The 15,775-nt window shown below is 31.2% G+C and overlaps 2 protein-coding genes across 3 annotated transcripts; one reads left to right on the forward strand and one right to left on the reverse strand.

Moving 5' to 3' along the window:
* Positions 1–258: 258 nt before the first annotated feature.
* Positions 259–10,906, forward strand: LOC106476268 (anaphase-promoting complex subunit 11-like). 2 transcript variants are annotated; one of them, XM_013936932.2, is made up of 3 exons: positions 259–405; positions 7,637–7,756; positions 10,495–10,906. In XM_013936932.2, exons 1-3 carry the CDS (start codon positions 387–389, stop codon positions 10,608–10,610), a joined length of 255 nt encoding a protein of 84 aa, XP_013792386.1. In that variant the 5' UTR covers positions 259–386; the 3' UTR covers positions 10,611–10,906. The 2 variants fall into 2 exon arrangements, with proteins under 2 accessions (XP_013792386.1, XP_022235894.1); XM_022380186.1 differs by lacking the exon at positions 259–405 and adding an exon at positions 597–781.
* A 3,432-nt stretch (positions 10,907–14,338) lies between these two features.
* LOC106476269 (putative heat shock protein HSP 90-beta-3) lies at positions 14,339–15,769 on the reverse strand (the record flags this gene model as incomplete). The annotated part of the gene is made up of 2 exons (XM_013936933.2): positions 14,339–14,662; positions 15,638–15,769. Coding segments are annotated over 2 exons (441 nt in total), but the record flags the coding sequence as incomplete, so codon positions are not given.
* Between the last annotated feature and the right edge of the window lie 6 nt (positions 15,770–15,775).

Below are 15,775 nucleotides of genomic sequence, written 5' to 3' on the forward strand. Positions count from 1 at the left end.
GAACGAAGTTACGGAAAATTAATTAACACACGGAGACGTAACAGTACTTTCATTAGCAGTTTAATTTATAAGCCAACATAAGGCAGAATTTGAATGAAAGACTAAAACAAAAATATAAAATTAATTGCGTTTTTCTAGAAGTAACAGCTGTTTTTTCGAATATCAAGATATACTGTCATAATCAATAAATCGTGTTTATAAATTAGTCTTTCTTGACATATTTTTTAATAAGAGACACAATATGTTTTTTATTATTTTACGGAATTGTGATGTTTTCAAAAACTGCTTTTATGCAGTGAACGAAAGTTGAAATTTAGTAGTATCACGGAGATCTAAGTTTTATTTCATCAGTGTTATCGTGTTACGAATTGTAACTAACGTTAAACATGAAAGTTGTGATTAAAAGTAAGTGTTTATATATATATATTAGCGTAGATACATTGTCTGTCAGTGATTACAATGATCAAACATTAGACTGTTAGTATTAATGTAATATAGCATTATTATACTTATTAAATGCTCAGTTTATAAAATACGTTATTTGTTGAACTTGAAGTGATACATTTAAATCATATGCTTCATCAGGCTAAACAATGTATTACTATAGTATTATTATTTTGGTGCAAGACTGAGAGTTCGACTCTGACCTCTTCACTTCGGGCTCTTGTAACATGTACTTTGTAAATTGTAGACTGTAGGCTTACACTTACAAATTGCAGGCTACACAACACTGTAAATTAACAGTTTTATAATGCCATTAACGTCAGAATAGAAGAAATGAGTTAGTAGATATTATCAGTTATGATATACTATTAAAATTTAAAGTATTATCCCTCTGATCAGAAATAACACATTATATCTTGATCCCAATAAACGTACTTGTAAATTGTAATTGCTAATAAGTAATAAATAATGTTATTCCATCGATTAAGTATGAATAATATTGGAATATTGTGTTCAGTTTTGGTCATCTTATTTAATTAAGAAACATTTTTACTGTTAGAGGGTTCAGAAAAGAGTTACCAGGATGATTATATGCTTGGATTAAACTGAAGGAATTATCATATGAGGGTAACATATGATCAACAAAAGACCATTTGGTCCTGCACAATCACCCATGAGAAAAGTATAAGTTGAACTCATACTTTATTTTTAAGGAAATCACCAATTCCTCTCGTAAATTGCTAGCCTCCACTGTTACTGATGGCAACTCATTACATAAGCTAACTGTCCTATTGGAAAAATATAACTGACTTAAGTGGATCCTACACTGTCTTTTCTAGATCTTAAACTTATGTCCTGTCATTCTGTTATCTTCAGAATCTAGTATAAAGAAATTGGAAGCATTTATTTTACTGGTCCTATAGAAGGTCTTGTGAACTTTAGTAAGATCAATTCTCACCCTTCTTTTTGTTTGGGTAAAATAAGAAATCTTAATTCCCATATGATGACCCATCCTCAAAATCACTATAGGAGCCATCCTGTATGTCCTTTCTAATAGCCTGGTAGTTAGGGAGTTTGACTCGCAATCTTCAGGTCACTGGATTGAAGCCTAATACCGAACTTACTTCCTTTTTCAGCCATGGAGGTGTATGAAAATCAACCCCACTATCTGCAGGTAACAGTAGCTCAAAGATTGGCTATCTGCCTTTCTTCTAGTATATCACTTTCAAATTAGGGATGCTGAGTGCAAATAGCCCTTGTATAGCTCTGCATGAAATCCAGCAAGTAAACAAACCTTTTCTATAAGACAGTTCCTTTTTTTACTCTTAGATAAGGACCTGTATAAAATATTACAAGTGAGGAATAACTAGTGATTTGTATGAAGAAAGAATTACATCTGTTGACTTGTTATCAGTATATTTATAACTACATGTACTTCCTAAAGTTCTTTTAGCTTTACTACTAATAACAAATTACTGCCTTGAGTGATCTGCTACCATTATGCCAAGATCCTTTACTTAATATATATATAAAACATTTGATCCAAAGTCTGATAATCCAAATTCATACCTTGCACTTATTATAATTAAACCTTATTTGCCAACTGTTTGTCCAACTTATCAGTTAATCCAAGTCATACAGTAGTACGTCAACATCCTCAGTACTACTAGAAATATACAAAAGTTTAACCTTAAAATTACAGACATGTTTATCTTTGTATACTGTTTGACACGAGTGGAGTACGCATATTTTATCATATTGAGTAATTTTATGTTTTTGCTTGTTATAACTGTTAGTGTGAAGAATTTGCAATAATTAATGGGAGTAATTGTAATATCATTAGTATTTAGTTTAATTTTTTGTGAGTCATATGTTATTAAGGACCTTACAAGCAAAAGGTTAAGGACATACAAGCCATTTCATACATAAATACTTTAGAAAAATGTTTTTAAAAATTCACTGGGGTCCACAGACCTGATTGGTAATTGCAAGTTTAATCTCATCAGCAAACTTTATTAATTTTACTGATTATACCTCTATCAGTATCATCAGTCTAAATAAGAAAAAGGAAAGATCCAAACACTGATATCTATGCATGCCAATAGGTACAATGTCTTTGACTGAACTTCATTAATAACAACTTTTTGCTTTCTCTAAGAGAGGACATGATTGAGATTTTTAAGATTCTTAGAGGTTTGGATCCAGAGATCCAAATGATGTTTCCATATAATATTCTGTGAGCAGTAAGACTAGTGGTTAGGGTACTTACCTCACAATATTATGGCTGTATGAAATACCTTACCTTTAGGAATTGTAGAAGTTGTTACATTGAAGTAGTTGAATAAAAGACTAGGTAATTACTTTAGAAGTCAGGGTTGAATATTAGAAGAGGGAGCTTTTTTTATGATATTTGGAGTGAGTGGTAGTAGAAAATGGGATGGCCTTGATATGTCAAGTAGACCCATGTTATCCTATGAAAATGAAATAATGTGAATACTTTAAATAGTTTTGATTTCATGGCAAGAAAATTATCTCATAAGTGCTTGACAAAGATAGCACAGTCAGTGACTCTCATATTACTGAATTCTTTACATATTGCATCATATTGAGTAATTTTGTTTTTGCCTGTTACAACACTCAGTGTAAGAAAATGACTTAAAATATTGGGTAAAATTGCTCATTTTCTATGTAGAATACATAGAAAAACCCAGATGTAATTGATGAGACTAATTGCAATATTAATGGAATATTTTGTTTAAATGTTTTGTGTGACTCTTGTGTTATTAGGGAATCTGTAAACAACAAAATCATAGAGTTACAAGCATTTGGTGCATAAACAGTTTATTAAAATCTGTGTGAAAATATAATGGGAGTCATATCAGCAGTTCTCTGTTTTTCAGATATCTTGTTTTCTCAATAACAAAGCTTTATATCTTTACTGGTTAATTGCTTCTTAATTTATTAGTCATTATTGCAATTTGTTTCTACTAGTTTCTCTCATTTTTGAACAGCTTATACTTAAACTAAATTTGAACCCCAGATCAAGATCATTTACAGTATGTGTATACGTCATTAAGTGAAATATGATTTTATATGTGCTGTATATCTAGGTCAGACTGAATAATTTCAGAGCAATGGGAAGGTCTGCTTGATAACAGGAGATTTGGTCAAGACTCTGTTTCCAAATTAGTGCTATGTCTATGAGTAACAGAGGCACAAGAATGGATGAAATAAATAGACAGAACACAAAATGAACAATTTTTATTAAATCACATGTAAAACCAAACACAGTGTGTGTACCTGCTTTATTTACATGGGATGGGCACTTTTACTAGATCTTTTACCTTCAACTGTTTAGATTGAATCCGTGTACCAGATTGACTGATTCCAGCATTCTTTACTTTGTAAGAAACATTATATTTACCCAGAGCAACTACTGCTGCTCATGTGACTGGTTATTCCCATTAACACACAGGTGAATCCATTACCTCAAGAAATCACCAGTACTACCATTAAAGGACACTGCTGTCAAAATTTTTGCACAGTGTTCAATATTTCAACAATACCTTCACACTGGCAGAACAGGTGTTATTTATTTGAGAACAACAAATGAAGCTAGGATAAAATCAACGGCTTCCTCAACTATATTTTATGTGAAATCTGCTTATGTGCAGAATAAATGATATAATAATACAAGATATAAATGCATGGTATATTCATATGTGGAGGTGTCACTTGCCTACACCTAACAGTGTGACACGAAGTCTATAATTCTTTAAGAAGTTGTGTATGTGCTAAATTTGTGAACACAGAAATTATAAACTGCTCTGATGTTTATGAGATATGCATTTTTCTAGGTAGAAATTATGAAACAAAGTTACAGTACTTAAGTTTTGAAGTTAATTAACTTGTAAAGCATACACATTATTTGGACCATTGATATTTTGTGTGGTTGCAACTAATATGTACATTATTACAAAAATTGTAAAATTATGTCCTGTTTGAATTTCACTTCGTCATAAACGTTTTTACTTCCTTATCTAGAATATGCAAGTTGTGATTTGATTCACTGAGAAAAATTATAAAATAATTGTTTTGATGATTAAATGATTTCTTTATAATTGTTGTTTAAATGTTGTATATCTAATAAATATTATATTTTACTATAAACTAACAGTAAACTCTAATATTTTAAGATTAGTTAAGTATTTCATAATACATAAAATACAAGTTAAGATTAGCAATGTGCATTTGTGGTTTATTTTATCATATGCCAGTAATTTCCATGGTTCTGTATTTCTTACATAGGATTTTTACAGATTGCATCCCCCTCAGAGAAGTTTATAAGCACCATAGCACCTTTGACCTCCAGTATTTTTTAAGGAATGAATCAATGTTGTTCTGTTAGTGTTAATTTTCTTTACCTTCTAACTCTGTGAGTCCTGCTAGTTCCATTTGCTAGCTTAAAATGCTAATCTCCCCAGTAGACAGAATCTCACTTTAGTCTGCATTTTTTTGTAATAGAATTTATTTTGTAATAGATATGTTCTGAGACTTTGTAATCATATTTGAACCTACATAGTTTTTGTTCCCTAGTCTTCCTTATTAAACTGGCTTGTCTCAGAGCTAGTTACCATTGTACATATATGTGTTGCTCATGATCTTGGTTTATTCCAATAGGATGTACAGGCAATGTAGTAAATTATTTTCTCATGTCTTTATTTTTGTCACGTGCATTTGTCAGCTGCAGAAAATACTTTTGTGGCAAGTGTTTGGTGTTGCAATAATTAGTTTGTGAAAATTAGTGTAATCTAGCTGATGTACACACAGGGACAACATAGGGTGTCAGATCTGAATGCTAATCTTCTATGTCATTTACATGGGGCTGCTAAAGGTACACATTTGATGACAATCAGTCCAGTAATTTGCCAGTTATAAGTGTAGACACACACACTTGTCAAAGTGAAATATATACCCAATATTTAATATTTTATCATAACTTTGTTTTCATCATAACGTTTTGTTAATATTGTTTATCAACAACTTTTAAGTGGAAAAGCTTAATTTAAATCATATAGTGGAAGTGAGGAGATTGGGTAACCAAGTGCAAAAATTGAGTGTTATACTTAGAAACAACTGATTTTATAAATCAAAAGTGTTTGAGATATTTTAATGAAATAAATAAAATGTATATATATATATACATGAATTCTAAGTATCAACAAAAAATTTAAAGCTCACATTTCAGCATTGTGGAAGTACATGTAGGTAATAGGGACTTGAATCCAGCACATGTTCGATGGTATATTCAGATGAACTGGATTTACATAGAGCTATATCAGATAAGTCTACCAAACAGAAGATTCAATCAAGGTATGGTATTAAAGAATGAACAAACGAGATTAAAGTGTAAAACTCAATGAAAACAGTCTTTATTAATGATTAAGACAAAAACACAATGTGTGTGTACTTGCTTATGATGGACTGTTGCTTCTTTACAAAGTTTCTGTTGTTGAAGACTCAATGAAGATAGGTCAAGACTATCTGAATGCAAGGTCTCTAGCTTCAAAGAAACCTTGTATTTACCCAAGGAGACAAGCACTATCATATAACTGGTCATTCTCATTCCAAGTAGGTGTGGCTTAAACCTCTATGTATTACCTGCACAGCCACTGGAGAACACTGCTATCAGCTTCCTGAAATAAAGTCACTGTAAGCCATGTCCTTTATGAGTAGTAACAGGTATTACTAACTTTGAAAACAATAAAGGAACAAAGATAACTCAACAGTATTAGATTAACTGTTTTACTGACCACGTGTTATGTGAAACCTGCACATATTTAGAATCCGTAATAATACTACAGAGAGAAAGAAACCTATGTTATATTCCTATACGACAACTATAAATGAACTGAAGTATCAAGGCTCGAACAGATTACAACTTCACTGTTACCGTATAAGTAATCTTTGATAATTACACATTAGTATGTACATTTCAAATATAATTTTCTGAAGGAAAGCTCCAATATTAGTTAAGTGCCTTTTAATCACTTTATTTTCAGAAAACATTCAAGAGCCTTATACTTGTTAAATGATATTACAGTGCTAACTGTTGCAGTACTTTATACAATAGCAGTTCACAATTTTACTTGGTATAATAATTTCAGTAAACAAACAACACTATCAAGTGTTAGGATTTCTGTAGTGTGCTTCTTCTTTTGTCAGAAAAATACATTTACTTTCACTTAAGACTTCAATGAAACAGTGCAAGTATAAAAAGCCTAAGGTGAACTATTGAACTGTGGTTAGCCTACACTACCCAACCAGTTAGGAATATTAATGTATGTGTTGGATGTGTACCACCATCTTTTTTATTATACATTTTAACCATCTAACTGAGTGTAACAGTTTTTCTATTATTATTGTATTGGCTATAACAAGTTTAAAATCTAATTTCTATTTAAAGCAAATGAATAATGTTAGGATTTGTATTAAAATTTTGTAAATTGATGTTAATTAATTCCCCTAAAGTAAATATTTACTTGATCTTTAAGCTAAAAAAAACTGCTTATTAGGGATACTACAAAGCATTCCCCCCAATGGCTCAGCAGTAAGACTGATGGTTTATAATGCAAAGAACTGAGTTTTAATACCTGTTGTAGGCACAGCACAGATAGCCTGTTTTATACCTTTGTTTAAACAAGGAAACAATTCAATACAAGTGTTTATAGTATTTGAAATGTTTCTTAACTATATTAGGGATCAAAAACTACATAATGTAATTACAGTTTTTTAAGTGTTTCTATGCTTATGATTTTAATTGAATATTAAAACTTTTACGTATAATTTTAATCATGTGGGTATATTTAAATAGGTGGATTATAGTAAACTGTGCACAGTTTGGATTAACTTATTGACTTCTGTTGTCATGTTTCCATGATTAAGTGATAAGGTCATGATTCTAGTTTAGATTTAAGTATTTTGATTTTAATTGTCTGCATAATGTAATACCGTATTGCCATTTTATAAATTTGTATTCAATTATGTATCAAAAATACAACTGTTTTTCTTTTTGTTTGTACATATATATATATATATATATATTTCATTTTGTAAAAGTTAAAAAAATATGTAAAAAAACTTGTAGTATGTGTTTAGTACAAGTAGTTGTAAAGCATATATTTTGGCTTAGGTTGGACCAGTGTTGCAAGCTGGAGGTGGATTGCCAATGATGACAACTGTGGAATATGTAGAATGCCATTTGATGGGTGTTGCACAGACTGTAAGATGCCGGGAGATGACTGCCCTTTAGGTACTTCATTAATTGTTCATCATGGAATTAAAATAGTTGTATATTTGTTATTTCTTTCAGTGTTCTGGTTGTCAGATTATTAACAGTTATGAACTCAAAACTAAATTAAAAAGATGGTGGTATTAAAAAATATTTTCATAATGTTTTTTTTCTTCCCACCTCCTATCATGTTTGGACCACTTTTTATTGTTTTTGTATGTATATATTATAGCCAAATACTAATATTTGAAATCTTAATAGCACTTTCTCATCAACATATATATATATATATTTGTTTTTTCAGACATAGTATAGGACTAGAAGCTTGGCATTAACTATAAATAATGCAAAACTGAAAGTGTATCAAAATAACTTTTAATCAGCATACACAACAAGTGGAAATATTTTTACTTAGTACAGTGTAAGAGCATATGCCATTATATATCACTATTTCCTACAATCAAATTTAAAAGTAAATTGTCCAAAACTCAGTTTACTAACATTACACTTTTTTACATGATTTACAGCCAAGCTAATGATACTTAAGTTGGAAAGTCCTCTTCAGTATTATTGCTACAACTCAAATGTGAAATCATCATTTCTTGACCCACAGCAGGCAGGTGTAACCATCACTTAGCATAATGTACTGTACATAGTGATCTCAGCATGCAAACCTTTCTTGGTAGTCTATCACCAGAATAATGGACCATTACCCATCCTCTAGGTTCAACCAATAAACAGGAACAGGTTTGAAAACATCAACTTTCAGCTTCATCAAGTTTCACATTATAACCTCACAATATCTTCTCTTTTCCTCATGTTAGTCACTACCATGTCTTAGGATCTCCTTTGGTCACTCAAAACCCTTGCAGGTTATTACCTCTGAATAACAGAAGAGTTGAACAATTCACATCTAAACAAATTTTCCAACTGCCTCACCTGTGGTCATTGTGATACTTTCAAGGTTTTATGGTATGCCCCAGAGGGATTCTAAAAAATCTATACTTTATTCATTTGAATTTTTTTCTTTGCTTCTGTTTTAATGCTGTCAAGTGATATACATACAAACACCATCCTGCCATCCCCATGAACCAACAAAATAAATGCTATTTAAGTTGTGAAGAATGATGGATGATATAGGTGAGATCTTGAAGAGTGATAAAGATGATACAAAGACAGAAAATGGGAAATGAAGCTTACATTAGTTTTTGAAATGAATCAGGTGATACAAAACACAGTAAGTAGAAAGTGAAGCTCAGATTAGATATTGAAGTGAATCAGGTGATACAAAAGGCAATCAGATAGGAAGTGAAGCTCAGATTAAGTCTTGAATTGGATCATGTGGTGCAAAAAGCAAAAGTGTGGCTCAGATTATGTTTTGAAGTGAATCAGGTGGTACAAAAGGTAACAAGCATAAAGTGAAGCTTTGAATTGAATCAGTTGATGAAAAACATAGCAAGTACGAAGTGATGCTCAGATTAGATATTGAAGTGAATCAGGTGATGCAAAAGGCAAGAAGCAAGAAATATGGCTCAGACTAGATGTTGAAGTGAACCAAGTGATACAAAATCTTGCAAAAAATCTACAATTTAAATACCAAAAGTACAGCCTCAATTTCTTTTAGTCATTAAAAATATTTCCAGTGTTTATTTGAATGGACTTCTGCATTAATAAGATCACTTACAGTGTATGTTACCCATAGGTTGATTCAAGTAGGGCAAAATTCAGTATAAAAGGAAACAAGTTGAGGTTGAGTAATAGTTGCAGATAAGCAGGGGTGAAAGGCATACTTTTAAAATTTATATTAGCCCTTATGATTTTGTTTGTGTTTAAATGGATTGACTACATTTGTATAAGTTACATCCCAAAACTTTTCTTGATTTAGTGAGAAGTGGAGTTTTTTTTTTTTCATTAGTAATTCTATACTCTGTGACTTTATTGTTTGGTAGTATTTCATTGCAAATGAATAACTAGTCATACTTTGTGGTAAACTCATATTTTATTGCTCTATTTTCTAGTTTAGAGTATATAGAGAGGTGTAAGAAATAACTGTATAATTGCTTTCTTTTAAAAATTATCAGAACTTTTTTAATGAGAAATACATCATAGGTTATTTATATAAATTTATTTTTTAATAGAAAATAACCTTTTTTATGCAATAAAAGTATACTACTCTATTTTGTGTAAATTATTTATGTATTCTTTCCCTGAAATGTCGAAAAAACATATGAAACACTGAAAAGAAAAATACATTATGTTTTATGACTTACTTAGAACTATATTTGTAATATGAGGTATTTAATTTGAACTTTAAGTTTACAGAAATGCAGCTTAGTTGAAACATTTAACAAGGAGGAATCTATGACAACACTGAACTGATGTAAAATAACTGAGACTTAAGGAATTATGAATCAATAAACAACTGATAATAAACGTCCTCGGTTTTTAGCTTGAACTCTCACCTGTAAATGTTACATACCTGTGACAAACTGGACTAAAGAAAGAACAGTGATAATTGTATCTGAAACTTTCCTTTAGAAAATGTTTTAGCAAAGCTTCTATATAATGAAAAAAGTTATTATATGTTTATCTAAATTCAATAAATTAAAGAATAATAATATTCAATGCTTAAGTGATTATGCATTAGTTAATTCTCTGTTATTTGTTTTGTATATTTTCAGGAATAATTTCAATTTTGTTGTTTCTAGTCAGTTAAAATCTTTTAAGTAAAAAGTGCTTGCTATTTTATTATTTTATAGTGTGGGGCCAGTGTTCTCACTGTTTTCACATCCACTGTATCATGAAGTGGTTGAACTCTCAACAAGTACACCAACTTTGCCCAATGTGTCGACAAGAATGGAAATTTAAGGAATGAAAATTACTCCTACAGTGTACTGTGATTTTACTATAAAGGATGAAACGTATCAGAAAATAACAGTTGTGGATTTGCTGCACTTGTATAAATGTTTTTGCACATCAATGTAGAATTTTACAAATACTACCCTGTTTACTATTTTGGTGTAAACTTCAGTTTAATAAAAACACTTTGAGAAATGTTTGGTTGAGTTAGGAAGGTTACCAATACATATTATAAAATATTTTTATTGATCTGAAGCTTTCACTGTAGTATTGAAGATAGTGGAAATATAGCATTCTATACGAATGTAAAAATGCCTTTGTTATTTTTCCTTTCCATTTAAGTAGTGATAACATTATATTTTTCACATTGACTTTGTTGTATAAAACATGTTTTATTACACTTTCAAATGTATTTTATATTATGTTTTTAAAACTAAAAAGTAAAAATAAAGTGTCAGTGATGGTTATGTGCCATTATACTTTTATTATAGCTCTGTAAAAAATCATTTTGTAGTTTTAGAGCTGTTTTCCCCATAAAAGTTACAATGGCTTGTAGGAACTGAGGAAACTGATTTCCATATATTTCAGTAACTGTTTCAAAACAAAGAAATTGATTAAAGTTTCATTGAGTCTCAAAAAAACTGACCAGTTGTGTATAGAAGGGTAAATTGAAGAATCTTAATCTGTAATCAAAGATATTGTGGTAATATACTTCTCTTGGTGGTGGGTTCTTTAGAATTATCAGGTAAAAAAGTCCAGTCCATGTGAATTATAATGGATGACCTTTTTCCTCCTTTAATGTTTCTACAAACTAGAAAGTAACTGGTAACTGCAATAGTTAACACAAAGACTGATTCACTCTTTCTATATTGAAGGTCACACTACATTATCAACTGTCTCATATATATAATATACTTTCAAATATGCTAGAAAAGCTTGTCACACTCTTAGAACTTTCTTGTAGGTGTTCTTGGCCTATTTTGTTAACCTTTTGATCATCATTAAAACCTAAAAATTCCTCTAGCTAACATTTAAATTACAAAATTAAGAGTACAGCTTACAACAGTGGTTTCCAGGGGAGCCATGTTTGTAATACCATCTCATTAAACAAGTAAGTTTTTAATACTGATGGTTTTTTTTATTGCACACTCAGTTATATATTGTTACACCTCCGTTCGTTAGTTAATTTTCCGTAAATTCGTTCCGATGAAACTTTAGTGACACAAGTCCTTTCTTAACTAAAACTGGTTTATTCTTTCTGAATATAACTTTTCGATACACTTAATTTCAACAGTCGCGCTATAATTCTCAACGAATGTCTCACGTGCTCGACTTCAACAATACTCAGTTCAATTACACATACACTCCCGTAATGTTGTGACCGTCTTATATATACCAGACTACCCCCAATCTAGTAGTCTCCCAACAATTCACGAAGGTTCGAGAAGGACGTGGCGTGATACTAGTGACCTCACTGACGCAACAATATGTCTTTTATTTGATAGTGAAAATTGGGAGAGCGAGTTAATTATTAGTTAATAAAAACAGCTTGTTTGGTAGGGGTCCTTGGTGGGAAAAAGGTTGGGAACCACTGGCTTACAACATTGCCCCTTCCTGGATTGTGAAGTCCCTTGAATGATCATATTAAAAAAGAAATAATAAAACTACACTAAATTGTCTATTGCCAAGTTTTTTTTTGTGGTTTTTCTCCTTTGAGGTCCAGGATATACAGATGGAATGGTGTCTTGTCTTTTGTTATTGGCCATCCTGTTGCTGGGGAAGTTCTTCATAAATAGATGGTCGGGTGAATCCATTGGTGGCTTCAACCTTGACTGTCTTCTGGAAGTCATCACCCCCATGCAATTGGTACAGCATATTAAGCATCATTATTTATGCTAAATGCATAAGTTAATATCACGTGATGTTAAACACTCCTAATTGGGATAATTTCCTAAAATTTAGTAAATTTGTGCTGAAGAGTTAGTAATGAGTAATCGATAACAACCTTCCACACTATGATTCTTTTAAAAACTTTACCTAGAAACTACTCATTGAGTTTGCTTCGCTTAACCAACACTTGTGTATCTGCAAATCCTTTCACCTTATAGTTTTGATGCTCTAAATGTCTTTAACCCAAATGACAAAAAAATTAAAATGATCCACTTTTACTTTTAGGTGAAGCTGTAGTAAAAATGCTAGACCGATAGCTCACATGATTTTTTGTGTTGGCATACGCGAAAATTTGTTAAATTTGAGAGGTTTATGTTGAATAACTTTGTACAAGTGGCTTATTTTTACACCAAATGAGGCTCTTAATTCTGGGTTGTAAAGATCTATCAATGTACCAAATTAGAAAAAATCCATAAAAGTTAAGTTTTTCTATCAAATAAAGTTTCAGTACTTCTGGTACGAAGGAAGAACATCAAAATTTGAGATGTTACATCTCAGGTCTTTCTTAATGGATTGCCTTAAAATTTAGCATATAAAGTAAAAGTCCAGTAGAGCACATCCACTGGAAAATGTGATATTTTGGTTTACCACCGTCCAAGATACAGAAGGTGGAAAATCGCTAAACTATCACACGTCCTGCGGGTTGTTCTTTTGGCCACAAGACACGATATTATGGAATTATACATTGTTTTTTTTAATCTTAACTTTTAATTTTAAACATCTAATTAGAATACTTATCCAAATCAGAGTAATCATACAAGCTTCTTATTTTAAGATATCACATTTAGGTCTTCCTCATTGACACTGGGCAATATGAAATTAAATATATCAGGTTTTAATCAAATGTAATTGGTAGGAAGAAATAAATAATTTGAGTTACCTATTCCAACAAATTTTCCAAAAAGATGTTTATATAACTCTAATATAAATATATCAACAACTATCCAAAAAATAAAAATTATTAATGTTATATTTTCACATTTATTGTATCTGTTAAAATTTGTAAAGTAGGCCGACTTAACATTCTTCAATTTAGTATGGAAACTATAAACTTGTATTCACACTGCATTCTCATCACTACACATTTCACATCAAATACTTAAATGCAGACGGATCTTTATTCATTATCTTTATTGCGAGTGAGTAATCAGAATTACAAAAAGAAAAACAACTTACTTATATACAAACATTCAAATATATGTACATTGAAATAAAAATAAACTTGTATTAGTCTACTTCTTCCATCTTAGATGCATCTTCCTCATCACCTTCTAAACCTCATGCAGGATTTGGTACTGCTGCTATTTGAGACTGCATTGCTATGCTCTGGTTTCTCTCTGGAAGATCCTCAAAAATATGCTTCTAGAATCCACAGAATGGTGAAGCTTGGACTTGGTATTGATGAAGAGGAAATGGCTAGTGCTGAGGCTGAAAGTACTGAGGATATGCCTCCAAATAAAAAATAAAATTATGATATACAAATTCACTAAGCAGCTATGATGAGATCTTATCTTTTCCAAGACTTGAACAGACCATAAAAATTTACTATTTCATAAATAAATGTTAATAATAAGTTACATATGTTGAAGTAGTCATAATGATAAAAACTCGTGAGAAAGTTTACTAAAAATCTAAAAGTTACTTTCTTTTACTTATGAACTGAAACTTGAAGAGTAAAAGGAGGTATATTAATGATAGATTGAGTATAAGCAGTTGCTCAGTTATTCTTTTATATAAATAACTGTGAAATTCTTGAACATTGGAGTTAATAATGTTGTGTATTATGTTAGTGTTCATGTAAGGAGTTTCTTAATATGTAAAAGACTTGAATATTTCAGTAATGGGTATTTTAATGGTTAACATCAGACAGTTAATACAGTTCAAAATACTCACTTTAACAGACTTGTCATTCTTGTCAGCATCTGCCTTCTGTCTCAGGTTTTCCATGACAGGATGGTCAGGGTTAATTTCCAGATGTTTTTTGGCAGCCATATAACCCATGGTGCTAGATTCTCTAAGAGCCTGAGCTTTCATAATTCTTTCCATATTAGCTGACCAACCATACTGACTGGTGACAATACAACAAGGGGAACTTACAAGTCTGTTAGATACAACCACCTACCAGAAAACAATAACAAAAAAAATCAGTAACTATATATAGCATAAAAGTTATAAACACATGTTTCTTATATCTTACATAGGAATACTTTGCAAGATTAAAAATTTAACATCAAATCTGCTTCAGACGGGGAAATTTACTTAATGTAAAAAAGATTTTAGCCTTCAAAATGTTTGGCTACAGAAAAACTAGTATATTACAGACATCTTAATATTTGGTAGCTATAGAAGTAACTATGGTTATATAAAGGAGTTTGAGAGGTGGACTTAGATCCGAGATCACGAGTGGGCTTTGAACCTCACAGTAGAGTATGGTATTGTTACGACAGCGGAAGTCGTGCGACACTGGTAGAATGCACACTGTAGTTTCTGGAAGGATCATGAATTATAGGGGAGGCTCGAGTTTGTTTGAGGCACCCTCTTTTTTAGTATATAAGCCTGGTGAGAACAACCAGCACAATTGCATAGATAGATAGATCAAAGATATAGATAATTGAGTCAAACGAACAGTAGGCACCGTAAGTAAAGTGTGTGAATCACTGTGATTTACAGCGGGTGTTGTAAAAGAAGTTAAGTTCAACGTACTGATTGGAACTTCTGTGTATTACAAAGATGTATCAAGGGAAAAATAAACTGGTTTAATTAAGAAAGGACTTGTATCACTGAAGTTCTTCGGAAAGAATTTATACCAGAAATTAACAAACGAGCAGATATGTAACAGTATTTTATGCTCTTAGTAATAGTAAAACTGATATTAATAAATGATGTTACTACTCAAATAGTATGAAATAACAAAATGTAACTCTTGTGGGACAACTTAATTAATAATGTAAAAAGTGTTAAGGTAAAAGCTATTGTTATAACAGGCCTTTGATTAAACATTGAAGTTGTGTCATGTAAGAATAAACTACTACATGAAATACTAATAGCTTGAATACAAGTGAGTATCTTACATAGTAAGTAACACCATCTTACTTTTTCAACTCTCTTGTCCAAGATATCCTTGATGACTTGGCACAAGCTCTCAAACTTGGCCTTATCTTCCTCCAACTTCTTTTTTTCTTCCTCATCTTCTGGAAGCTCTAGGCCTTCTTTGGTGACAGAGACTAGCGT

The sequence above is a fragment of the Limulus polyphemus genome, unplaced genomic scaffold, assembly GCF_000517525.1.
Source record: "Limulus polyphemus unplaced genomic scaffold, Limulus_polyphemus-2.1.2 Scaffold10167, whole genome shotgun sequence".
Lineage (NCBI taxonomy): Eukaryota > Metazoa > Arthropoda > Merostomata > Xiphosura > Limulidae > Limulus > Limulus polyphemus.